We start from the raw sequence: 27,624 nt of genomic DNA, 5'->3' as shown, positions 1-27,624 counted from the left end.
ACTTCAAAAATACTGTAAGTAAAAAAATAACGATATTTAACTTTTCACATACCTAAAACATTGAACGAAACAACTTGTGGTATTTAGTTGCTTACATTTGCGTTCTGAGTTCGAATCTCGTTTCATTCTTTCGGGGTCGATGAAATAGGTATCATTTAAGTGCAGGAGTTTATTAAATTGACCAAACCCTTTCCCGTACTTGAGACCTTGTACCTATGTTAGAAATCAAGATTCAACGAAACGTAACCACGAAATATGTTACAGTTCTGGAATGAACAGTTGACAATATCGGCCGGGAGTCTTTTTGATTACACATTTTAGAGGAAGAGTAAAGTTAATGCCTTTCTAAAGGGACTATGCGGCGAACGTAAAAGAAAAAGTGGGATGAGGACTATTTCACCTGCCAGATCAATAGCTTTCTTGTTCAGCTTTGCTTAATCATAATGCCTTTTAATTCTGATCAGGTAGGCTTATCTGTTCGCGCTGCTGAGATCGATAGAATGATTTTGTTAACGATGGAACCGTTATATACATTGAAAATAGGAGATTCCATTGAATCAGAATAAAGTTTGTGCAAGCCTGGCAATCAGTGACCGACGATGTTATCCTAGGTTATTGTCAGTCCAGCGGGGAGAGAGAGAGAGAGGGAGAAGTTGTTATTGTTGTAGTAGTCCAATATCAACAATAAATATGCCGGCCTTTGATGTATAATGTACAGCTATTTCTGTTTTAGGACTATATTATCTAATATGTCTTCATATAAGACCCATCATTTTTCCCAAGCCCTCTTTACCCAAGCTTCATTCATATGCAACCTCGACCACTCATGCCAAACCTGCATTAATGACATGCATATGTCTGAAAAAAACATTCTCCAATGTGTCCATGCCTACATGGTTTTTTCTTTCTTTTTTCATTTTTTTAGTCAAGGAAGAATGTAATGTCTTTAATTCTTTATAAGTCCTCCAAGACTAGTAAGTAGGAAAGTAACTTCAACCCAGAGACCCGACCTAAATGCTTTTGATGGAGTGAATCTTGCACCCAAGGCGCCAGGTAATGAAGATTTAACTGAGAAACAAATTAGGTCTACCACCCAAGTAAGCCATGGTAGGATTTGGACTCAGAATGCAAAGGGCTAGAACAAATGCTCCAAGACATCCAAGCTGACCTTTTTGCAGTTCTTCCAATCCACTTTGGATTTTATCAATCTTGAAAAGATGAAAGACAGAGTTGACCTCAGTAGGATCCCCCCTCCTCCTCCTTATCATCATCATACTTCTTCTTCTTCTTCTTCTAATGTTGTTTTTATCTTATTTGGCATTATCATGTATCTGTTATTTCACCATTTTTATTCTTAATTTATATTTGCTGTTCACTCCCAATATCATATACAATATAAAATGCTAGACAGATACACAATGTAAAAGCACACCTTTTGATGCAAGTCTGATGAAGTGCCACTCTATGCAAAATTTACATAACTTTTTGCATGGAACTTTTGCATGCAGTGGCATTAAAAACAAAGTGACACCAAAAGAATTGTTACTAGTTATTAAAGATGTGCTAAACTCTTTCTTTGTTTCCTTATTTGAATTATATTTTACTTTTCGCTAGATCCACTGCATTAGATTTAGCAGTGTGATACCTGGATTTCCTCCAGCGGCATTTCCATCTTCCTTGAGACTCCTATTCAAGAGTATAGAAAGCCTTGAGTTCAGGTGCATTGGAGTGCTGCATTGGAAATGCTCCAATTTTCTATTCTTTTAGGACCATAATATATACATACATATATAAATACACACACACACACACAAGATGGGTTGCTTTCATTTCCATCTACCAAAATCCACACACAAGACTTTGGCTTGCCCAAGGCTTTAGAAGACACTTGCTTAAGGTAGTACCTTGCAGTGAGACTGAACCTGGAACCATGTGGTTGGGAACCAAACTTCCCGACCACACAGCCATGCCTGCACCTTTTTTTGCTATGTAATTGAAATAATTTACCTTTCTTAAAAGACGCAGTGAACTCTACTGAGTACATTGTAGTTTTTATCACAAGATCCATAAGTTGAAAACGAAACACTTATTCATTTAATAAATAAATAAAATGTCACTTGAAACTTTAAATTATAGAAATGCATTCATGAAGAGTCTTTCTACATCAACAACTTAAGATTTTATGTTGATAATTATGAATAGGGTTTCCTTATAATAAATCAGTCATTCAAATTTTCCATCATATCTCCAACTGTTAATTATTGGGGTTTGCACAATTTTAAATGCATGAAATCTCTCAAGACAGAACATTTGTCATGTCAAGAGATTTTAATTTATCCATCTCTGATTCAAAAGGTCGTCTACATCAGAATAAATGACTTGTAATATTTAGTTAAATCTCTCTACTTTTTAAGTTTAACATTGTCTTTTATTTCCTTCAGGTCTATAAAATGGTTGGCTTTCTTGTCAGTTTTAGCATATGCTGAGCATCCAGTTGTTCAATCAACCAAATGACCTACTCATTCAATTAATGTTTGAAGTGGTTGAGTATTTTACAAACATGTGTATCTCGTTAACATTCAGATTACTCAGTCAAATGTAAGGCTTTTATTTTCACATAGTTTTGAATTAATCATGCATTACCGCATAGCTTCAAGATTTTAATGATGTGATTTTTAGAATGACATTGTTGGGTAGGTGTAGGAGACCAGAGCTGACCAGTTGGAACATAAAACAGATGGAATATTTAGATTGGATATGGCTGGTTTAATTGCTAAAGAGTTAATCGAATTCTCAAGTAACATCAGCATGGTATGGTATAACAAGACTGGCTCTTCAAATTACAGGTACAGTTCATTTGACTGGCTTATACATTTTCTATCTACCCAATTCCACCCACATAGCATGTGTCATCCCCTAGCTACTGTAATGACATTTCAGGTAATTATACTCAATGCAACTGCAAACGCTGATTTTATACTCTTTTACTTGTCTCAGTCATTTGACTGTGGCCATGCTGGAGCACCACCTTTAATCGAGCAAATTGACCCCAGGACTTATTCTTTGTAAGCCTAGTACTTAGTCTATCGGTTTCTTTTGCCGAACCGCTGAGTTATGGGGACGTAAACGTACCAGCATCGGTTGTCAAGCGATGTTGGTGGACAAACACAGACACACAAACATACACACACATACACATATATATATATATATACATTACTGTGTATTATAATAATGATATCTTCCTGATACTTTCTTAATTGCCTTCATTCCATAAATCTTCTAGTTCAGGGTTTCATTATAAGCCGTTCACTTTCTTTGACATTTCACCTTAAATTCTTTCAGTCTTCCAGATTATTCCATTATTCAAATAACTCTTGCAAAAATCTGTTAGCTCTAAAGAATAATCTGATGAAACATTGATCATATAGTACTCTTGCTACTAACAGAAAAGATCTGTTCTTTGTAGTATTTATATTCTCAGTTAGTGTTTACTAGTAAGACTTAAGATCTAATGGGAATGAGCCATCAGTCAATTATCTCATACTACCCATATATTTAAATCTGAGCCATATATATCAACCTATCAGCACAAATAGCTTAAACTTAGAAAATTTATGCAGTAGGAGAATTTATATGACATAAAATATAAGTTAACATTAAAAAAAATTAAAGTGGTAGTTTAAGTTCTATAAAGAAAAGCCTCAAAACACTCCTTTAAATTTTATTTTTAACAGAGATCAAACTGTATTGAAATCCAGCTTGCCTTTTATTTCTCCATGTCAATATGCTAAGGTTCTTTCAGTTATACATATCTTAAAAGTCTATAGTTTTGATAAGAAAATCAATATCATTTTTAACAAACAGCAAAAATAAACAGTCTTTAAGATTGAAAATGAAAACATTATATTCTGTCCACGAAGTTCTTATCTTCTAGAACAACAAAGGTAGCTCTAAATGAAATAGGTTCAAATCTTACCAAGGTCAACTTTGCCCTCCATTCTACAGAATCAGTAAAATAAAGTACCAGTTAATTTATATTGCGTGAGAAGACCCGGCAGTGCGTGAGAAGACCCGGCAAGACTAGTGAGGCCATAACCCGTGGCCCCTACATAGTCAGTCCACCTGTGCATACCTTCCTGCTTGTGACACTTGTGAAGACCTGTTGAGGCAAGTGAAAATCAAATCAAATCAAATCAAATCAAACCAAATCAAAATAGATGAACATCAATGGAATTTGTATCCTTGTGGTACTGGTGCCAGTGACACATAAGAAAACCATCCGAACGGGACCGTAGCCAGTACCGCATCGACTGGCCTCTGCACATAAAAAACACCATCCAAGCGTGGCCGTCTGCCAGCCTCGTCTGGCACCTGTGTCGGTGGCACATAAAAAACACCATCCGAGCGTGGCCGTCTGCCAGCCTCGTCTGGCACCTCTGTCGGTGGCACATAAAATCACCCACTACACTCTCGGAGTGGTTGGCGTTAGGAAGGGCATCCAGCTGTAGAAACACTGCCAGATCTGACTGGCCTGGTGCAGCCTTCGGGCTTGCCAGACCCCAGTTGAACCGTCCAACCCATGCTAGCATGGAAAGCGGACGTTAAACGATGATGATGATGATGTAGGCACAACGTAATTGACTCACATGTCATTAAGTACTAAGTTCAAATAAAGCTATGGGTAAGTAGAAGGTACCAGAAAACTAATCCAATGTATGGGTATTCTATTCCTGAAGTCAACTAGGCTAATTACCCTTTAATTGATATTTGATTAGGAAATATTACACTTGCTTGAGATGGTTGTGTGATTAAGATAGGCATAGACATGGCTATGTGGTTAATAAGCTTGCTTTGCAACCATGTGGTTTTAGGTTGTCCCATTGCATGATATCTCAGGCAAATGTCTTCTACTATAGCCTTGGGCCAACCAATGCTATGTGAGTGAATTTGGTAGTTAGAAACTGTGTGAAAGCTTGTCATATATATGTAAGTTTAATCAGTTCCAATAGAATGGCTAATTCTCATATGATTTATCTCAAAAGACATAAAAATGAATTATTAATCCCTATAATATTTAAACTCAAAACGAAGCTCAAGATGTGACATATTTATTCAAATCTGTAGGGGAAAAGTTATATATGAGCAGTTAACCCTTTTAAGACCAATCTACATGAAACTGTCTTTATCAAAGTATTTAAGTTTAAATTTGCATTTTAGACTGTAATTTCATTATTACATGAAAATAGCATTAGATTTCATTAAGTTGAAGGTTAATTATATAACTAAACCTCTCATACTTTTTAATTATTTTGAAATTTAAGATGTAAAGGCAGAATGTAATCTTGTTAGAAATATAATCACATGACTGGTGTTTATTTTATAAATCTTGCAGGGTTTGAACTCAGAAAATAGAATTACAGAACTAAATATTGTTTACTATTTCATATTGTGCCCTAATTTTCCTCTCATCCTATTGACTAAATATTAAAAAATAAACAAAACAGAACACTGAACTTCAAATGACTTCTACATATTTCAATATGTTACACTTTTCAGTAAACTAAATTACTATATAACAAGAACGCCATCTGTTTTCAAATAAGAAAAAAGCCAAGTAGAATAGACTCGAAAAGATTTGTGATGATACTGTAGCTATAATGGAACAGTTTTCATCAACACACTAATCCACCCACATAAACACTTGAAAACACACACGCACACACACTCATGCACTTGTAGGTAACATTCCTGACAAAAATAGATATGACAACAAAAAATTCAGAAGAACAAAGTAATTATAAAGTTAAACAATAAATCAAACCCAAACCAATAAAATATAGGGTTGATATTGCATGGCCATAAATAGAGAACAAAGAAAATTGTGGCCATAGGGATTTTAGAGGATTACTCAATATACTTTGGTATATCTTGCAGAAGCATTATTTATAACCAGAAAGGAGGATTTATCCTGTCATATAAATATTTGTGCCAAGTACTGATGTAAATGTAAAAATTAGTTGAGTCAACTAATCTGTACCATAAAAAAAAAAAGAAATCAAGGGAACATCTATGTGGAGTTTCAACCTACTAGAAATAGCAACCAAATCACATTACCATACAAGAAAGGGAAGAACACTTTGGATAATGTTGTTCAGAGTATGGAAAAAGATGCAGCGTTTTGGCTTCAGTGCCTTTGATCATAACTCTGTTTAGTCAAGGCTGATCTTTGGCTAAACAACAACAACAAATTATTTTGATGATTTGTGTGTGCTAATGTTTATATTTATGTCAAGTTATATATAAAATCTACTTACCATTAAATTGAAAGATTACTCAATGCTTTTAATAGAGGACACGTTTATTAATTTTTTGCAAGAATGAGGGAGACATTTTCAGCCTGCAAACCTTATATATATCTTTTATCCTGAATTTGTTTCAGTCATTTGATTGCGGTCATGCTGGGACACCGCCTTGAAGGGTCCTAGTCAAACAAATCGACTTCAGGACTTATTTCTTAAGTCTAGTACTTATTCTATCGGTCTCTTTTGCCAAACCTCTAGGTTATGGGGAACATAAACACACCAACACCAGTTGTCATCCAGTGGTGAGGAACAAACACAGATACTAAGACACACATAGATATATACATTTATATGTATATGTCAGACTGGAGCCTGGTGCAGCCTCCTGGCTTCCCAGACCCATGCTAGCATGGAAAACGGACGTTAAATGATGATGATGATGTATACACACACACACACATATGTATATATATATCTATATATATATATATATATATATTATATATATATATATAATATATATATATATATATGTGTGTGTGTGTGTGTGTGTGTGTGTGTGTGTACAGGGTCTGGTGAATAAATTGTGTAAATTATGCAAAAATGAAAATAACACTGACATCTCATTTTAATAAATATATTTACCAAAATTACATAGAAATATCTTAAAGAGCAAATTTATTCAATAAAATCACAATTGGCTTCAACCACAGCCTCCAGATGACTTCAGAATCTCCTGCAACTCTTCTGGATGGTCTCCTTGTTTAAGCTGGTGAATGCTGCCATAATCATTACCTTCAGTTCGTCTTTGATGTTACAAGGAAATTTGTTTGTCTCTGGCTCAACTGCACCCCACACATAATAATCAAGGGGGTTGCAGTCTGGAGAGTTAGGTGGCCCGATGTTAGGGGTGATGTGACCACAGAAATTGTCACTGGGTTTTCCTGCTGGTGTGGCATGGTGCAGAGTACTGTTGCCAGACAGAGGGTCTTTCAGCAGCCACCCTTTTGACCCAGGCCAGCACTACCTGATACAGGCACTTGATGTAGGCCTCTGTGTTGAGGCTGAGGCCTTGTGGGATGATGAATGGAGGCATAGCATCACCATCACTAGAGATCACTCCAAACACCATGATGTTGACTGGTTGTTTGATTTTTATCACTCTTGGTACTTGTCCTCAGATTGACATTCAAACACTCTGAAATGTTCATACTGGAACTTCTGGCATGAATGCCAAGCAGCACAGCATGTTGTTTCCAAATTTCTGACTGAGTGAATTGCGTCATGTTGCTGTTTTTCTTACAGACAGTGCCCAACTGACCATACTATACTGTGTAGTCATCAAAATAAAATACAAACAATGTGCATGCATGAAATCAAAAATATAAAATGGTGACAATTTACCTATCACACCCTGTATGTATCTACACAACAGGCTTCTTTCAGTTTCTGTCTACCAAATCCAGTCACAAGGCTTTGTCAGCTTGAGGTTACAGTAGAAGACACTTCCATGCTGATACAGTTTGACAGGATCTGATGAGCCAGAGGAGAGCGTCAAGACGGTTTATATGACAGGATGCCCTTCCTAATGTCAACCACTTTACAGAGTGTACTGGGTGCTTTTTCTGTGGCACTGGCACTAGTGAGGCCACCAAGTAATATGCAAGACATGGCTACCCAAGTTAGAAAGGAAGAATAGGTAGAGGTGATGAGGTACCAGAGCATGATCTCAAGGTACAAGAAGGTTAATATGAGAGAATTGGGACAGAGGATCATGAAGGGTGGATAGATAAGCCCATGAGAATATGAAAGAAGAGTTCAATGAATGGCAAATACAGGTGGAGGTGTGGTTAATGTTGAAAGGTAAATCTTAGTTTGGGGGTGGGGAGGTGAAGGAAAAATAGGAGTGGATCAGGGATGAGGTTATAAGCGACAGTACTTAAGGAAAGAGGTAGAGTGTAACAGTATGATAAAACCATAAATAGATTGGAAATATGGAGATGTGTGAGGGTGGGATAAAAGAGGGATGCATAGTGACAGAGATGGAAGTCAGAGGTACGTAGAGTGAGTGATAAACAAAGTGTGGGGAGAGACAATGGGACAGAATATAAAAGGATGTTTGGGAGAAGGGGGTGTTCAGTGGAAAATATAGTGGTAAGGGATGTTATTAAAGATGTCAGGTAGGTAATAAAGGAAGTAGCTCCAAGGTGAGGGACAACTAGTAGCACAAAAATGGAATGAAATATGTGCTGTTCTACTGTCATATTACAGCTCCTGAGTAAATAGTGCCACAATTAAAAGAGAGTTGGGTGTTGGATAATAAGTTATGGGGAAGACTTGACAGGAACAGATTGGGTGCTAGTGTAAAGGCATAAATGATGTGCTAGTAGACATGTTTGGTAAGTTTGCTATCAATTCACCACAGGGAAAATTCACTGTCATCAATTTACCATTTTCTTTCAATAAGATAGTTTTTAACTATTAATAGTGAGATACTATGAATATATTTTCTTCCTCCCATTCACTCTCCACATTCAGCAGTCTTTCATAATGACTTCTCCAAGCCTCTTTCTTTTCAGAATCATTAAAAGCAAGTGCACCATCATCCATGCGGACACATTTCTCTCCTGTGACATCACAATTTTCTCTCACACACTGACTTGCAATCTGAAATACCTCAGTTCTTTGGTCCTCACGTTACTGGACATTGGCAAACTTATTCTTTTCTGCTTCACTCATGGCTATGTATACCTGCCGCCCAGCCTCCCTTTTGGCTACCTGGTACAGTTCCCTGCTACTCCCACCCTTCCAGGCCTTTTTCTTTGCTCTAATGGCTTTGTCTACCATACTATTCCACCACCATGTAACTCCAGGTCTGGAAGGGACTTTGCACCATCCACAGAATTGGTCTGTGGTACTTAGCAAGCTGTCCTGTAGGAATTTTCAGCTACCTTCTATGTCTGACGTCTGTAGCTCCTCCTCCCTCTCCTCAAATTTCTTAATGAGGATGTCCCTAAATCTCTGACCATGTGAAGGGTTCTTTAGCTTCCAAATCCTTTTTTGGATTGGTCTGCTTCTTGGTATCCTTCTGGCCTCAAGCCTAAAGTCACTAATGACTAGCCTATACTGGGGATCACATTCTTCACCCGGGAGGGTCTTTGTATCTAAGAGCAACCCTGCATCCCGCTATCTGGTGAAGATGAAATCAATCTGGCTAGCAGAGTCCCCCGATTGATAGGTTATAAGGTGGCTGTCTGGCTTCCTGAAGTTAGTGGTGCAGATTAAAAGGTTACATGCATCACAGAACTCCAGTAGCCTGGTTCCCTCATTGTTTCGGGTGCCAATACCATGGACACCATGTACCCTAGTGAAGATACCAGATTCCTGCCCAACATGCCCATTAGAGTCTCCAGCCACAAAGATGAGGTCATTGCCACTCATCTTTGAGGTAGCCTGTAGAAGGGTATCATAAAAGTGGTCTTTATGTATATATATATATATGTAAAGTATAATAGCCATCTCAATATGGCTAACCACAAAGGGTGGATGTTACTGTAGCTTTTAGCCCCAGGAGATCACCGTCTCCAGCTGGCTTTAGGCACACTATCTGTGCTCTTATGGTATTTGCATCTCTTATGGTATTTACATCTCGTTCAGAGATTTAATAATGCTATATATATATAAGAAAAATAGAAGCTGAAAATGCACTGAGAATAGTGAAAATACTTTTTATTTAAATATTTGAATCTTTAATCCATTTCACACATTACACCAATTTTCAAAAACTTCAAATAGAAAGACGTGGCTTATGTTGCAGCTGTCTTGCTTCTGACTAGTCTTTGAAATTTGCCCTGTTTTTATAGGGAGTTCATAGCTCAAATTAGTATATGTTTTGGATAGGACTTGATTGGTAGATAATAGTCACATGTCTAGTCTTAGAAATGTTTATAGGTTCCCTGGTATGTCCATGTCTTAGTATCAAGTGACAATGTTTGGCGTTGTAAGTTAAGGCTGACATGGGTGACTGAATAAGTGCAAACAATCAATGCTCTGAATGTTTTCCATTAAGTGTTTGTGGAGAATGAACACATGCTTAAGTTTATAAACTTTAGTATGTTTCCCAAAAAAGAAGGCCAACATGGTTGAGTGAACATGTGTATATATATGTTGGACATAAGAAGCATTGGATGTGGCATGCAGGAGAGACGTTTGTGTTGGTATGTACTACAGATGGATGAGGAGAGATGTGTGAAGAAGTGCCACTCCCAAACTGTTGAAGGAATCCAGGATAGAGGTAAACCCAGGAAGACATAGGATGAGGTGGTCAAGTATGACCTTCGAACGTTGGGCCTCACAGAGATATGCTGTGACTGCGAAGACCCAACAAATGAAGGTAGGTCATGGCTCACAGCACGGCCTGCTGTGCTAACCTTGGATCATAGGGAGACCTGCTGTACTTGAGGAGACCTATTGAGTCAATTACATCAACATCAAAATAAAAATCAAATGGACTCTTTTCAAACATACTCCTTCTCCTCTCGTCACTGACACATAATCAGAAGGAAGCCATCTTTCCAACTGCTATCTTTACCAAGACAATATCACTTATCCTATCCTTCTCATAAGCTGTCTCCTCAAGCGTTCAGAATAATTTTTTCATCATCTTGACTTAACAGCCCTTATCGCTTGTTTTTGTTTTTACTGTCTTGTGTTGTTCTTACTGTCCTGTTCTTGTTACCACTTTTACCCCTCCGCAAAAAATCCCAAATTTTATTTAATTTGCTTTGCGGGAAGGACTGTTTCAATGAAGTCGCATCTTGTCCTTACCTTCAAAATGTGAAGTTGGTGAAACAAGGACAACTGAAGAAGGGGAATATTCCTTGTGTTGTATGTCTTGTACTCTGTTTTTTTGTTGTTTGAAAAAAAGTTTGTTTACATGTTTTTGCTTTTATGTTTTCGTTTCTCATTGTATTCAACGTTTTTTTGATGTCCTGTACCCATATATGCATGTATATATACATATACATGTAGGTATGTACATATATGTATATTTGTGTTAGGAAGGGCATCAAGCTGTAGAAACTCTGCCAGATCAGATTGGAGTCTGGTTCGCCAGACCTCAGTCAAATCGTCCAACCCATGCTAGCACGGAAAGCAGACGTTAAATGATGATGATGTATGTATATATGCATATATTTATATATATATATATGGTAGTTTGCACACATGCATCCTACAATCTAGCATTCACTATGACAGGCCTTTTGTCTCCTGTAGGGGTAGAAGCTTTCTAAACTTTGCCCAGGCTATTCTTATTCTGGTGGTAACATTCTCTGATCATCCACCCCCACTACTAACTTGGTCACCTAGGTAGCGGAAGCTATCAACTACTTCTGTTTTCTTTCCCCAGAGTGTGATGGAATCTGTTTTCTGAGCATCTGTGGTGTTTATTGCCCCTGTGCATCTGCCGCCCACAAAAGCTATCTTCTCAGTTAATCTTCCTTTGATGTTGCTGCACTGCTTATGTGTCCATAGCATACACTGGGTCCATCTTATGGAGTTTCTACCTACGCCTTTTCTACAGATCGAGCAAGGCCACCTACCTGAGGTCTGGGGAGGAAGAACCGTACTAATGACTCATGTCATGGAGAGTGGTGGAACAGAGAAAGTAGTTGTCTGATATTAAAACTGACTTAAATGCTTGCAACAAAGTGAACTCTTATAAAAGCATAGAAGGATTAAGTGGTGAGGTTAAGCATGCTTTGCAATTTTTAAGCAAAGTTGTTACTCAAAATGGACATAACTAAATATAGTATGACATTTAGTTTGGCACTATATTAAAATACAATAATAGTGCAAAAAAGGAACAGAATAACATTTTGATTAAAATCACTGGAAGAAGTGTGTACAGAATAATAGTAGCACACTTGCTTTTGCTAGAACCAAAAAGATTAAAAAATACTGAAGTACTATTTCTAGAAGTTGTTGAATAAGGAAAAAGCATAGGGCAGAGAGAGCCTAATTCAATAGACCCACCAGATCCAGATGGTCAAGCCATTGAGGTTAACAGCTTTACATTTTGAATTGCCAAAGCTACATGGCAAAGCTGGTAAGATGCTATCTTCTTGTGTAGTCAATCATGTAGTATAGAAAGGTGTCATAACCAATGAGTATGTAACAACATCATCACTATAGATGCATCAAGTTAATGGACCAGGTTAAGAAAGTTAAAGAATGCCATTGGTTCTGTTTGTATTCATTTTCACTCTATCTGTCTTCCATCCTGACATCATGGACAGATCTGGTGATATCTCCATCTTGTGATAGCATCACATCTATCAATCTTCAATACTTGCTATCATCAACCTACAGCACTACTAGTCATTACCCTCTCTCTCTCTCTCTCTTGCCACTGCTAATTACTATAACTCTTTATCACTCACTCCCTATCTCTCGTTCTCTTTTACATCACCCATCTTTATTGCTATTCATTACCCTCTACCACTCTCAGATTACTCCCCCTCTTTCACTCATTGTTGATATATATCACCCTCATTCACCTATAACTCTTTCTTTCTCTCTCATTTTCTTTACTCCCCCTTTGCCCTCTTTCATTCTCACTTACTCTCATGCTACTTATGCATACTCTTTGTCTCACTTCTGTTACTTTCTTCTTATCATTTTTCTCACTAAAATATTTTTTATATTCACATGCTAAGAGACATTGCCCTGAATGAATATAGATACTATAGCATAAAAAGGACTCTTTAATCTTACTAAGAGTAAAGCAATCTCTTTTTCTATGATATTATGTTCTAAGTGTATCCCATAAAGTGGTTTTGTGAACAAAAAAAAAATAATTAGATGAGAAAGGAGATTTTAGTCATTTTAAAGATACAACCTTTTAAGTGTTGGAGCTACAAGAAAATGCACCCAGTAGACTTTGTAAAGTTATTGACATTAGGAAGAACAGTCATATGTAGAGAATAGGGTGAAAATGGAATGTATGTATGGGATGTGATCCTTGACTCAAATAAGAACTGATTCTGGTAGTACATCCAGCTGTAAAAATCATGCCAAAACTAACTTTGCATGTGCTAGGGCCACGTAAAAAGCACTGAGACCACTCTGCAGAGTGGTTAGTGTTAGGAAGGGCATTCAGGTGTAAAAACCTTGCCAAAACACACAGTTGCATAGGTCAGTTTTTCTACCCGGCCAGTTCCTGTGAACCGTCCTAACTATGCATGCATGGAAGATGGACGTTAAACGATGATGATAATGATGAGTCAAGAGCCCTGATGATAACACAAGACTACAGAAAAATTTGAACATGTCATACAAGATTAAGAAAACAGGCATCGAGGACATGACATTCCCTTGTGTTGGTGCAATGATAAAATACACTCAATAAAGTGGTTGGTATTAGAGAGCATAAAGCTGTAGTAGTCATGAAAGAAATGAAAAATATGAGCGAGATGTGATTTATTGAACCATCTATGAGGGCAGTAACTCAGAAGATGAATTGTATTGGTGTGCAATAACCTGTCCAAGCTACGTGAGCACGGAAAGTGGACGTAAAATGATGACGACTACGATGACGATATATGTTAACTCTCGCTACAACGTAGAGCTAAATATATAAAGATTATATTACGGAGCACATGAGTTTTACTCAGAGTATCGTGCTCAACGCAGGCCTGGGAATAATTTAAATCACAAAATTGGAAGGTGAAAGTCTGTACCTTTAGACATTTTCTTATTGCCCATTGAAAAGGATGCAAGAAATAATGGTCGTCGAATTTTATATAAGGGGAATAACTCTTAGAAACTTAAAAGTTAAGTCGATAGTTACATACCTTAGCTGAAGCACTCGCAGATCTAGAATTCGGAACATCTCACTCCCCTGATCCTCACCTTGCAGAACATATGCAAATATTTTCCTTTCTACCTCACCAAGCATACCTATCGCCAAGTTGCTCTTCTAGCTATTTAGTAATACTTCAAACAATTACCTTACTTCTAGGTTTTCCAAACCTATCTTTTAGACTTCATCCTATCACCTGTATCATTCTATGTTGCTTTAGGCTTGGATGGTACTGTGCTCCATCAACTGGCTCGATTGGAAGTCCTAAGCAAGTAATTTCGTAGAAATTCAATTTTCAACTATACTGCAGATATGTATATCTTTTTCAGTACAATTATATGCGTTAATTAGAAATTCTTACTATTCCCGATTGCAGGATTTTTTAGTTTCCATATCTTTCATTTCTGAGTCTGTCTAGCTCTCTACAGTTTAATATATGCTCAACTGTGATCTTTCAATGCAAGCCACAGAACTTGACCTGTCTGTGCCTGCATAGAAAACAAACCCTTTGCACCCGTGCATTAAATTAGTTTCCCATACATTCTTGAATGATCCTAACACTATCAAATTAATCCTTAATTTCGTACACAATTTAAGACAAATGTTGCCCACCAAATTAGAACAATGTAAATGACTTATCTTCTTTTCCTTTTTACCATTACCCTATAAACGTTTACCTTCTCCCACTGCTAATCCGAATCTTTCTTTCTGCTCATCCAGTTTGTGTGAGAGTCACAAAAATACACAAACCATGCCTACAGTGCAGCCACTAAATTCTATCCACAAAATAAATGTTAAAAATTTACAGGCTGATAAAAACTTATCGGGTAAAACTTCGAAATCACTGTCACCAACTTTCTTAGTAAAAATGATGTGATACTCTACATAAATGCTTTGCCTTGCAGTCATGGGAGAGATGCCATTACATGACACCTTTAGCAATTTTAAACTTGGTGGAGCCCATCATTCTCCAGGTTTGACAAAAGGTGATTTTTTTCCCTCAGATATGCTATGCATTTTATACATATAATCATTTTAATGTCTACTCCTACATGGTTAGATAGAATTCATTGAGGCCCTTCCTATCATCAATCTGTTTCTGAGCAAAGTAATATTTCCTTATGGCTAGACAGGTTTTCATGGAAGATTATAAATGAACATTTGTATGATGGTTATGCATGTTTATGCCTAAAATACAATGACAGGGAAGCATAGATATATTTACACACACACACACACGCACAATAGGCTTCTTTCAGTTAGTTTAACAAATCAAACTGTAAGGCTTGATCAGCTCAGTGATATATGGAGAAAGCCTCCGACATGGTCCCCTACTCCTTTATCCGGTGGTCATTGTGGAAACTAGGAATAGAAGAATGGCTGGTGAGAGCTATACAAGCCATATAGAGACGTTGTCAGTAAGGTGAGGGTTGGCAATGAGTATAGTGATGAATTCAGTGTACAAGTAAGAGTTCACCAATGATCAGTCCTTATCCCCTTCTTGTTCATCATAGTCCTCCAGGCAATAACAGGAATTTAAGTTGGGCTACAGCACTATCAGAGGAAGGTTAATCTAAATTTTTAACATTCACTTTTCTTAGTTGTGCACTACTTCAATCACCAGATCAGAATTCTCAGATGTATATATGATTTCACTTAGACACAGCAATACTAATAACCAATTGTTAGAACTTAGAAAACTTACACTTAACACTTTATGCTAAATCAACATCATTTAAAGTCCATTTTCCAAGCTGGCATGGGTTGGACGGTTTGACCAGAGCAGGCAATCCAGAAAGCTGCACTAGGTTCCGGTCTGATTTGGCATGATTTCATCCAGCTGTACAGATTATGCCAAATCAAACTGGAACCTGATGCAGCTCTGGTCAAACTGTTCAACCTATGCTAGCAAAGAAAACAGACATTAAATGATGATGATGGTAATGATTATTTCGAAAACAGTGTTAGCAAATACAGAACATAAGATAATTTGTTGAATGGAAAAGGAACAGGAATTACATAATCAACTTCATTGGCTTCCAACTGTTTTTGTTATAAGTAGTTGTGCACTGTTTAGATGCTGTTTAAAATAAGCATACACTTCATTTTAATGGCTCCAAGATGTTGCACAAGCACTCAGTTCTTTGTGCATTGCTTCTAATATCAAAAATTAGCTATATGCTAATAAAGATAACAATTCCTGTTCCCTTATCATTCAATAATTTATATATATACACACTACAAAATACACATAGAGAAATATTTTTTAGAAATTTAACGTAAAATGAGCTAATATTTATCAATTAACCCTTTTGTCACCATATTTCTGTTTAAGTACACTATGTATTAATTAATTTAGAAAATAATGAAGAATGTAATAAAATAATCGTTATTAATAAGCTGGAATTTGAAATGAATTAACAACATTTTGATGCAAGTTTTTAAAGATTACTTTAAGACATGAAGTTTGTATCATAGAACGAAGGCCAGTCTCAAATAGTTGGTATTAGAAGGGTTAGTCCATTTTATTAAATACCTATTTCTTTATTACCCACAAGGGGCTAAACACAGAGGGGACAAACAAGGACAGACATAGGTATTAAGTCGATTACATCGACCGCAGTGCGTAACTGGTACTTAATTTATCGACCCCGAAAGGATGAAAGGCAAAGTCGACCTTGGCGGAATTTGAACTCACAACATAACGCAGACGAAATACCACTAGGCATTTCGCCCGGCATGCTAACGTTTCTGCCAGCTAATACCATCCCAGTAGTTTCTCTTCAAGAAGATTCATCCCTTGTTAATGAATATTATGTCCATGTCTAAAGTATAAATTCAAATTTAGATGAAGATGGAGTAACTCTAGTCAGTCTACACTTGATACCTTAGCAATAATACAAAGCTAATATTACAACCAGCAATGATTTTAATTTACTAAATTGTACATTAAATGTACATTTTTTAAACAAAAATTATTAAAAGGGTAAACACATTTGAAAAGAAAAGGACAAATAAGTCTCTTTAAATGGGTTTATTCTCACAAAATTGGGGCTTCAATAACTTGACATTAATTAGTTTAAAGTTAAAATCATTGCTTGAGATTCTTTTAAAGCAACAGAACCAAATAATGCAAAATAAAAGAATCTAACAGATTTTTATGACAACTATAACATCAAAGTCATTGATTTAACGAATCCTTTAGAAGTGATTTTATTGGATATACAATAAGGAAAAGAGCAATGAATAATGTGGTGTGCTAACCAATAGCACACCAGTATGCATTGAGAGTGAGCAGAGTCTACACGTAGACCTATAGTTTTAGAAGCTTGATAACTTCAAAAAGAAGGGGAAAAAGATATGACATAAGATTATCTAAATTACCAAGGGTTAGAAGATGTGTGATCCATAACCAAATCTCTGTCTTATGCGTGCCCAATAGTTCTGAGCCCACCCGTCTTGTGTATATTCATACTCTTTCTGTGGTATACCGGTTTGAGTAAGATGTAACATGGTAGAATCACCCTTTTCTTCAAACTCTAATGTCACATGAGAAAAATGATCCGTTGGCCAGTTTTTTAAACGCCATTTCTGAACAATCTTTTTGTTAGGAACCTGAAAGTAGATTAAATAAAAAACGAAGAAATAAAACTGAAGATATATACATACAGTATAAAGTATAAGGGATAATATATTTTTATATTTCTCTTTTTCTTTCCAAGAGTAATATCATTATACTCAATACACTGACTTTTCAGTCTTTAATGAGGAATGCCCTTCAAAAGTTATTGAACCCAACTCATTTCTATTTCAGCCCAACAATTGTATTTAGTTCCCACTTAACCTATTTCCTTCTTATCAACCTTATATCTTTCTCTGATGTGTTCTTGCTTTAAATTAATTGCCAACTTTTTAAATAGTTCTCACAAAATCAATCTCAACAACCTTTTTTTTTTATCTAAAAAGACGCAAAGAGAATGTGGGCCAAGCTATTTTACCTCATATACTATGACTTAAAAGTATACTGTGTAATGAATGTTTTGCTATTGACTACATTTCTTACTTTAGAGTACTCTTGCATAATTCTTCTAAATTTTCAATATGATATTCCCCAAGTATATCATTTACATAGATTAACAATAAAAATTGTGCTGATACTGAAGCTTTCCCAAAAGTGTTAGCAACATGGAATTGCAACTGGGAAATAGACCCCACTTAACTTACTAGTGCACTATGGCACCTGACTCACAAAGAAAATGATAATATAATAAAATGCTATCTTAGACATTACACAAAATTTTATTCATTATACAGCTTGTAATGTTCTTAGTGAATTTTAACATAACTATTATTGATTCATGAATAAAACTACAAAAATTTCCAATATTATTATTATCTTCAAAACAATAACAATTTACTCTAATATATTAACAATATCACTTTATTCAAATTAAAATGTAAATAGTTTTCACTTACAGTTTCAATAAATCTTCCAGTTACAAATCCTGAATACAATGAAAATTCTCCAAGATCTTCAACTTTACACACTACATCTCCACCACTAAATGCTGACATCAACTAATATTTTAAAAAGGAAATTGATCAATTTAGTGAAACTAAATTTGACACACAATATAATTTAATTATTGGAAAATAATTTTCTTCACATAAATATAAAAAAAAAGTTAAATTCTTTTTAAATAGTTCTCACTACATCAATCTCAACAGCCATTTTTTTTTTAGCTAAAAGGACCCAAAGAGAACGTGGGCCAAGCTATTTTACCTCATATACAATGGCTTAAAAGTATACTGGGTAATGAATGTTTTTCTGTTGACTAATTTTCTTACTTTAGAGTAATCTTAGATAATTCACTGTTGCCTCCTTCACTGTTGTCTGTTTCTTTGTACTTCACCTCATATTGCACCCTCCATCTTTTTTCTCAACATTAACCTAAATATATTACATCATCATCATTTTAACACCCACTTTTCCTCGTTTGCATCAGTCAGATGGAACATGTTGAACTAACTCTTCTATGACCAGATGCCTTTCCTGTTGCAAACCCTCATCTGTTTCCAAGCAAGATAGTACTTCTTTGTACCCAGACATGTTTACATGAAAGCCTGAAAACAAAGCACTCCACTTGCAAGATGGTGAAGACTTGTTGACAACTATTGCACGATATCAAAACAAAGAAACACACACACACACACACACAATTTGATGTGTTGTGTTTCTTTCAGTTTCTTGCTAATAAATTTATTCTCAAGGCTTTGGTCAGCCTGAAGCAACAGTAAAGACACTTGTCCAAAGTATCATGCTGTGGTTATATTTTTATATATTTACTATTACATATGAGCTCAATAACATTAGATTAGTATGAGTATGAAGGATGAGGGTTAGGAGAAGAAATGATTTAAGTGTAAAGAGCCTGCAGATGATGAAGACCAAGTAAGACATGGGAAGAAGTGGCAGGCACTGATGAGCAATTAAAAGTGGTGAGATACCATAGTAGAGAAGGCTCTTGTTAAAAAATGTGCATGAAATGATGATGATAACAAGTATATTCCAAAAGAGGTATGTTAGTTAATTAGTAAGATGAAATAAGCAATGTAAATATTTGCAAAATACATAAATATATACAGATTCAGGCATGGCTGTGTGGTAAGAAGCTTGCTTCCCAACCACATGATTCTGGGTTCAGTCCCACGGCATGGCACCTTGGGCAAGTGTGTGTGTGTGTGTGTGTGTGGTGTGTGTGTGTGTGTGTATATATATATATATATATATATATATATATATATACATGTATATGTTTGTGTGTCTACATTTGTCCCTCCACTGTCACTTGACAAGCGATGTTGGTGTGTTTTCATCCCCATAACTTAGTGGTTTGGCAAAAGAGACCCTTAGAATAAGTACTAGACTTACAAAGCATAAGTCCTGGGGTCAGTTCATTTGACTAAAGGCAGTGCTCTAGCATGACTGCAGTCAAATGACTGAAACAAGTAAAAGAATAAAAAAGAAATGAATATAGAGAAACAAAATATACATACCTCAGGTACGGTGAAAACACGATAGAGATCTGCAGCAGAACAAACAAACTCTTCGTGGGTCTTCAGTGTCATGCAGTCAAAGTTTGAATCACCTATTTTTTTAGTTTCATTACCATTAATTGTTTTATTCATTTCTCGTTTTACATTGTTCTGTAAATACACAGTAGTGAAGAATATAATTCTTAGCTTGAAGCAGGTGGTTCTCATGTGTAATAGCTACTTTTATATATTAAAGTTTTATATGAACAACCAGATTATAAAATTCTAATTAAAACATATAAAATTTCTCTTTTCAAGAAAAAAATAATTCAAGAACAATTATAATAGTAAATATGAATACATACTGGAACAGTAGGAACTTTCTGATCTTTGTTGTCAGCTTTATCTTTGGTAGGTAAAATAATTCCTTGGCTATATTCTAAATGAAACAAAAATTATTATTATTAATTTAGAATTATTCAAATGACTTCTGTCACATACACATTTTTGTTAACGCTGATTTAACATAGAATACCCAAAGTTTCACAAAGAAAGAGAGAGTACAGAGTATATAGCTATTCCATGAAGAAGGAGTAGTATTAAATACAAGTTATCTCAGACATTAAGACATTTATGAAAACAGTTATTTCTAAAACCTATAAATATTATACATGTACATGTAACAATCATACAGCGATAGTAGAATAAGTTGTTCCTCTTCATTTAAGATGGTCACTGTGCAACAAATGAAAATTGAAAATTAGAGCTACATTCACTTTAAGCTTTTCTCAAACCATCTTACAGTCAACATGTTACTCTAAAATATGTTACCCTACTTGGCCATCTTATAAGGGTAAAAATGCCCAATCATTCTGCTGTTTCCAGAGCTAAACTGCATTTGAAATTTACTTTTTTCTTCAAACATTTAGATAAACTTCATGCTATTTTATCTTTACAGTGAACCTGTATTATGTACATTTAATTTCAATTGAAAATCCAATGATCTGAATTCTTCAATACTACAATTGTTATATACCTCAATTGAAAACTAATTTTATACAGGTGGCATTTAAACAAAAGTTTAATAATTTCATGTATTTCCGAGTATTTACTAGTAATCAAAATATTTTTTTTTTTAAACTGTCATAGATTAATTTAAGAATAACATTCCCATATCAATAAACAAAAAGGGTTATAGTTGTATTACAAAACCTATCAAGTACTTGATTATTTCAGAATGTAACTGACACACATAAGACATGTATTTTAGTTAGAGATAATGTAACAAAAGTATTAAGTCAAAGAGGTCTTTACTTATTAGCTGTTCACTAGATCTAGTGAAATATGTGATTTTATTTATTTGTTTTTTTTTTTGCACAAAACTTGTTTATGAAGAGAATGAACTCGACCATAATTTCAACCCCTGTGGTATTTGACTTCATAAACAAGTTACATCAAATAACTTACCAAAGTAGAAAGAGAAAAGAGAATGCTTTTAATTTTGAACATTAACATTTTTAATCAGACCATTTATATTAAGAATATGTAAACTACCTTCTTTCAAGGATCTAATGTATATGCCAAGCTGTTTCTGCATCTTTTTGACACCTTCAATACGCATGAATTCTTTCACTTTATATGCTTCATCTCCACTATCTTCAACTGATACATTTATCTGTAAGAAAATATTAAATTTTCCATTATTTACCAAAGTACTCTCATTATATCACAGAACATATTTTGAGGGGCTCAGCTCACTGTTGGCAACAAAATAGTTTTGCTGGGTTCAACTCTTCACAAAGCAAAGTTACCAGTGATCAAAAAGTACCATTCCTAAACTAATGTAATAATGATAACTACCTGATGAAAAAAGTACATATCTGCACTAGTGCTTTTATTCCACCCTTAAATTTCAACCACAGAATAAGGTGAAAATAATTTTATCGTTTGCCACTTCAGCTTAGCTTACTTCACTGTTGACAACAGAGTAGTTTTAGTAGTTAGCAATGCTGGGTCCAACTCATCACATGGGAAAGTTAACTGACATTACAAGGAACCATGCATAATCTACAGACTATAAAGTCATCAGGTGTGTTGTGAATGTACTGGGAAATGTCTTTTTATATATCTATTACTGGATATATGGTCCATTAAAAATCTAAACAATATATTCTATTCAAACCAACAAAGAAAAAAACTGAAGATTTAGTATATCGTGATCTACACAGTGACTATAATTTTGATGAGTAGACAGCTTATAAGTTTCAATTAATACAATTTTGAAATATTTTAGCAAATTATCTATAACTATGAAATGGTAAATTATGATGGTATTGCTCAACTGAAATTATCATTCATTAAAATGAGATTTTATTTAAATATGTATGAAAAGTTTCAAGCACATTGAGATTACAATGGTTAAACCTTTTAGGATAGGGTTTTTCTATTTTTCAAATGTGTTCTCCAAACCTTTGAAAAATTAGACTATACACGTAGAATGGTAAGACACAACACAAAAAAGGATGTCAAGTAGAACTGGAAAGAAAAACAAAACAGTAATTCTAAACAATAACAACACAATGAATATTGTTACTACAGTTTTGAGGAATAAAATTGACTAAATATTCCCATCAACGAATTAAAAGTGTAAAAGTAGTGAGGGAAAATATTGTGTGCCAAAATCAAATTATATAATTTATGAAGATTTTTAACACAAGTAAAAAATGCAAAAAACAATGAAGACTTTCCTTCATCCTAATATGATGTATGCTCTGGAAAAATATATACTTTCTAGCATGAAAATTTACTGTACAATGAAATAAATAAACAAGTGAATGAATATATAAATAAAATGCATCTCAGACTTAAAAACCCAATGCTAATGAGATAATATTAGACAAGAAAATCAACTACAGCCTGGCATTTATAGTTACTTTGAGGGCTTTAGTAGTGTCGTTCTTGCTTCAGAAATATTTTGAAAGACGGTTTTTTTTTATAAATATGTATAATAATCTTTCTGTACTGTTAAGAAGACTACATCTTGTACCTTGTTGCAGAAGGTTTTCAAGGACTCTGTTTTAGAGACAAGAGTAAATATAACAACAATATGACTGAAGGAAAATATTTTAGACAATGTAGACAATGCAGACAAGCGTGGATAGCCAACTGGTAATGTTTTGGCTTTATTAGATCTTCTCAGCAAAGCATATTTTGCTGACCCAGTAGGACCATACTCACTTTTGGGAAAGACTGAAAGTAATCAATTTATGTGATAATAGAAGGAATGCAGTCATGCTGATTATGAATATCAACAATAAGGTTGAGGGAAATTAATTCAGAAGATCTTTTGATATGTTTGTTTGTAGACAAAATAAGAATGAGTCTCACATTTGTAATATAGTGAATTAAAAACTTCAATCATATACCTAGTAGATAAAAAATTTTCTACAGGAGTGTTTAAAATTTAAAACAAACTAGGTAGATATCAAATCAAGTGTATTTAGATCATGTGTGGATGACACATAAAGGTTAAAGAATCAAAGGCAGTATTATTTGTATAAGGATGTGTGTATTAAAAAATTACAGAACAATGCTGGTGAAGTTAATTAAGTACACTTGTCAGACACCAAGTTCAACTACTTAGTAAGGTAGATAACTCTATTTCATATATTCTCATAATTGGGTAGTGGTAATAAGGAAAAACTAAGTCAAAATTTGCGATAACCACCCCTATCAAACATGAATAGCAAAACCAATACTTTAATAAATGGTCTTCATTCTGAAAATAAGAACAATAATGTAACACTCACATCCAATTCATCTTCAGTATTTTCTTCACTTAAATTTAGGACTTCAGCTTTGCCTTTAAATTTATTATTACTTGTTTTATATTTTCCTAAATAAAGAAGAAAATGTTTGTTTGTGAAGAAGAAAAAAAATATAACTATTTCATTAGTCAACAAAGTTGGTATGACAATTTTCAAAAACTCTTCAACTTGGAGAAAACAAGTTAGCTTTTCCATGCTGGCATGGGTTAGATAAGTCTTCTGCAGTACAATTTTCCCTTGTCTTCCTTTCATTTGTATTATGTGGCACATTTTTACACATGCATTACATGCCTGTACCAGGTCTGGCTTTTCTCCTACACATGATTCCTCTTACACACAGTTTTTCTTCAAGTTCCTTTGTATTTTATCATCCATACTTATTAACATCCAGTGGAGGACATACACCTAAATTTTTTACAACCTTCACACATTCTGTGCCCAGCTTTCATTTTCTTGAAGATCAGACAAGCATCAAACAATCTGCTCTTTACTAGTGAAAGAATTGCTCTGCTGTCAGCAAAGGTAATAACTCACTGATGCTTTTCAAACTCATTCCAACAAGGTTACTTAGCTTTCAGAATATCCTCCTCACTACTAATTAGGTTACATAGGCAACAGCAGCTACCAATTATTTTACATGTACTCTTATTGCTAACTACTCCAGCACTCTTATTAGATACTAAGTCTTTCACTCTCAACCTGCCTGTGATCTTAATGTACTTCTTGTGATTCCATAATTTACATTGAGTATACCATATGGAATTTCCATCTTTTCCTTTCCTGCAAACTAAAATTTTAGCCCCTGCTAGATTTACTTTAAGAACTCTTGATTCTAAATTTTGTTTCCACTTTTGGAATTTCTTCTCTAATTCTTCAACAAATTAAACTGTGAAAAATAGGTGATCAGCATACAGAAGTTCCCACAAACGAGTCTTAAATTCTTCAGTCACGGCCTGGTGAACAATTATAAATAGGAGTGGGCCGAGAAATGAGCCTTGATGAACCCGTATGCTAAATTCTTTGCTGAACTTGTTACTGACCCTCATGTTCTTGATAGCATCTCGGTACAAGGCCTGTACAAGATCAATATTTTAATGAATGTAGTATGATTGAATGACTGAATTAATATTTCAATGATACCTATTGTAACAATCACAGATCATGAAAAGCAAAGTCAGCTCTGGTGAAATTCCAACTATAAACAGTAAGACATTAAGCTTAGGATGCTATAAAGTATTCATTCCGGCTCTTAATCAATCGTGTCATCATCTTTCCTTCTAGGACAATAAAAAAGAAAAAAAATGAAGAAAATATTTACCAGACCATTCAAGTTTAATATCCCATTCATAAAAGAAAATCAATTTTGCTTTCCTGTTGTTGGCAGTCGCTTCACCTTCAATTTTACTCAATTCTGTTATTTCACAAAAATCTATCAAAGATAAATAAAAGAGTAAAAATGAATCTGTTCTAATGATTTTCAAAAGGTTTTTTTTTAAAATTCAACAGAAAAATGAAGAAATCAGTTCATCAAAATTTAAACGAAGCAAAGAAATGAAATATGTGTGTGTTACAAAGTACTGTGTTGCTCTGCACAATCATGCCACAATCATTTGCAGAATTAGCAACAATCCAAACTGCAAGCAATGCAAAAAATATAGATACACATCAATAATTTAGATTACTAATTTTCATTTAAATTATAAAGTAAGCCAATAATATATAATTATCTCTATGTGGTTTGCTAAATAGAAACATATAAAATTAAATACCAAAATAAAATAAGTACTGGATTTGATGACTAACTATGGACTTGAAGACTATTGGTTTGTCCCAAACCAATAATAGAATATATTGAGTCAGATTATTCACTATTTACAAGAGAAATAGTTAAATTAGCAATTCAATCTTCATTCTTGGCATATCACTAAACACTATTAATCAAATTGATCAACATTACCAACAGCTTTTTGGCTTCTGAACCAAAGGTTCTAGCTTTAATATTTGTGTAAGACTTGCTCCTAATTCTAGGATATATAATTGGTAAATTAGTCAGCTATATTATTCTTCTATTCTCCTATTAGTTCCAGCTTGAGGGATGCAGCCATTCAAGAGCTCCACCTATTATTGGACAAATAGTGCGTAAAAATTCACACACAAGCTTCTTTCAGTTTCCATCTTCAAAATCCATTCACATGACTTGTTATTCTAGAGCTATAGTAGAATAACTTACCCAAAAGCTACACACTAAGACTGAACCCAAAACCACATGGTTGGGAAACAAGCTTCTTAACCACACAGCCACACACTTACCAACATTTCTATATTAACAATTGCAGTTATATAAAACAGTAAGAGAAATCCTGAGGGCATAAATATCATCATTCAATTAAAAAAAAAGGAAAGAAAAAACTACAATAACTTAAAAACAATATCAGCATTACTAAATAGACAGACAGTCAATCTCTCAAACCATAATATACAGTATGAGAAAAATGTTGTATATAAGCTAAAAATTCATGCCCAAATGCATAACTATGGCACAAGTAAAAGATACTGACTCCATATTACTCATTCAAATTTCTAACCCCAATGAAATCTGATTTAATTCAATATTTAACCCTTTATTTAGTGGAGGTACATAGTCTAGTGGTTAGAGCGGCGGACTCGCAGTCGAGAGATTGTGGGTTTGAATCTCAGACCAGGCAATGTGTGTGTTTATGAGTGAAACACCTAAGTTCCACACGGCTCTGGCAGAAGGTAATGGCGAACTTCTGCTGACTCTTTTGCCACAACTTTCTCTCACTCTTTCCGCCTGCATCTTGCAGCTCACCTGCGACGGACTGGCATCCCGACCAGGTGGGGAACCTATATGCCAAGGGAACCAGCCCTTATGAGCCAGGTGTGACTCAAGAGGGAACAAACAAAAAAACAACCCTTTATTTGGTAAAGCAAGCAGAGTTGTCATAAATAATGTTTCAAGTCCTGCATTTGTGGAGGAAAATCACTGAGGTCAGAGAATGCTCTTATGAAGTATGAATGAATGAATAAATAAATAAATAAATAAAAGAATCTAAAATGGAAAGATTGAAGAAAAGGAAATTAAATATTAAAGACAACACCCTAATGCTGGATGGAAAAGATTTTTAAATAATACAGTTATAATGATAAGAGAGTTAATAGTAAATATAACCACAGGATAGGATTTTATTTACTTAAAGAGGGATATTGTATGCCATTGCATGATTATTAGTTTATTTACTTAGGAGAGGGAATTACAGGAGTACTAATGAGTGTTAAGCAATAGACACAGGCATGGCTGTGTAATAAAAGTTTGCTTCCCATCCACATGGTTGTGGGTTCAGTCCCACTGCATGGCACTTTGGGCAAGTGTGTTCTACTATAAATCAACTAAAATATCTGCAAAATTTTGACATTTAGGAGAAAGTACTCAAAAGAAAAATGTAAATATGAGCCCACTTAAAGTCTACTAACAAAAGGAAAATAACTTTCTTCAGCGGGCAGAAAAAGATCAGGAATAAATCAATCCTGAAACAGTAATACAAATATTTCAGATAGACTGACAGTAGTAAAT

At 34.8% G+C, this 27,624-nt stretch overlaps 1 protein-coding gene across 1 annotated transcript in view; it reads right to left on the bottom strand.

Annotated features, from left to right (window-relative positions):
* Positions 1-17,188: 17,188 nt before the first annotated feature.
* The window catches only part of LOC115216083 (activator of 90 kDa heat shock protein ATPase homolog 1), a 29,735-nt gene continuing 19,299 nt past the window's right edge, over positions 17,189-27,624 (bottom strand). The window contains exons 3-9 of the mRNA XM_029785344.2: positions 25,351-25,461; positions 24,015-24,100; positions 21,760-21,880; positions 20,571-20,644; positions 20,227-20,376; positions 18,646-18,747; positions 17,189-17,784 (exon numbers count right to left, since the gene is read on the bottom strand). Of these exons, the coding sequence (XP_029641204.1) occupies positions 17,560-17,784; positions 18,646-18,747; positions 20,227-20,376; positions 20,571-20,644; positions 21,760-21,880; positions 24,015-24,100; positions 25,351-25,461 (869 nt within the window). The 3' untranslated portion in view covers positions 17,189-17,559. The remainder of the gene's footprint in view (positions 17,785-18,645; positions 18,748-20,226; positions 20,377-20,570; positions 20,645-21,759; positions 21,881-24,014; positions 24,101-25,350; positions 25,462-27,624) is intronic.

The sequence above is a fragment of the Octopus sinensis genome, linkage group LG1 (genome assembly GCF_006345805.1).
Source record: "Octopus sinensis linkage group LG1, ASM634580v1, whole genome shotgun sequence".
NCBI lineage: Eukaryota > Metazoa > Mollusca > Cephalopoda > Octopoda > Octopodidae > Octopus > Octopus sinensis.
Note: the sequence above shows the minus strand (reverse complement) of the source record. Positions and strands in the feature narration are given on the sequence as shown.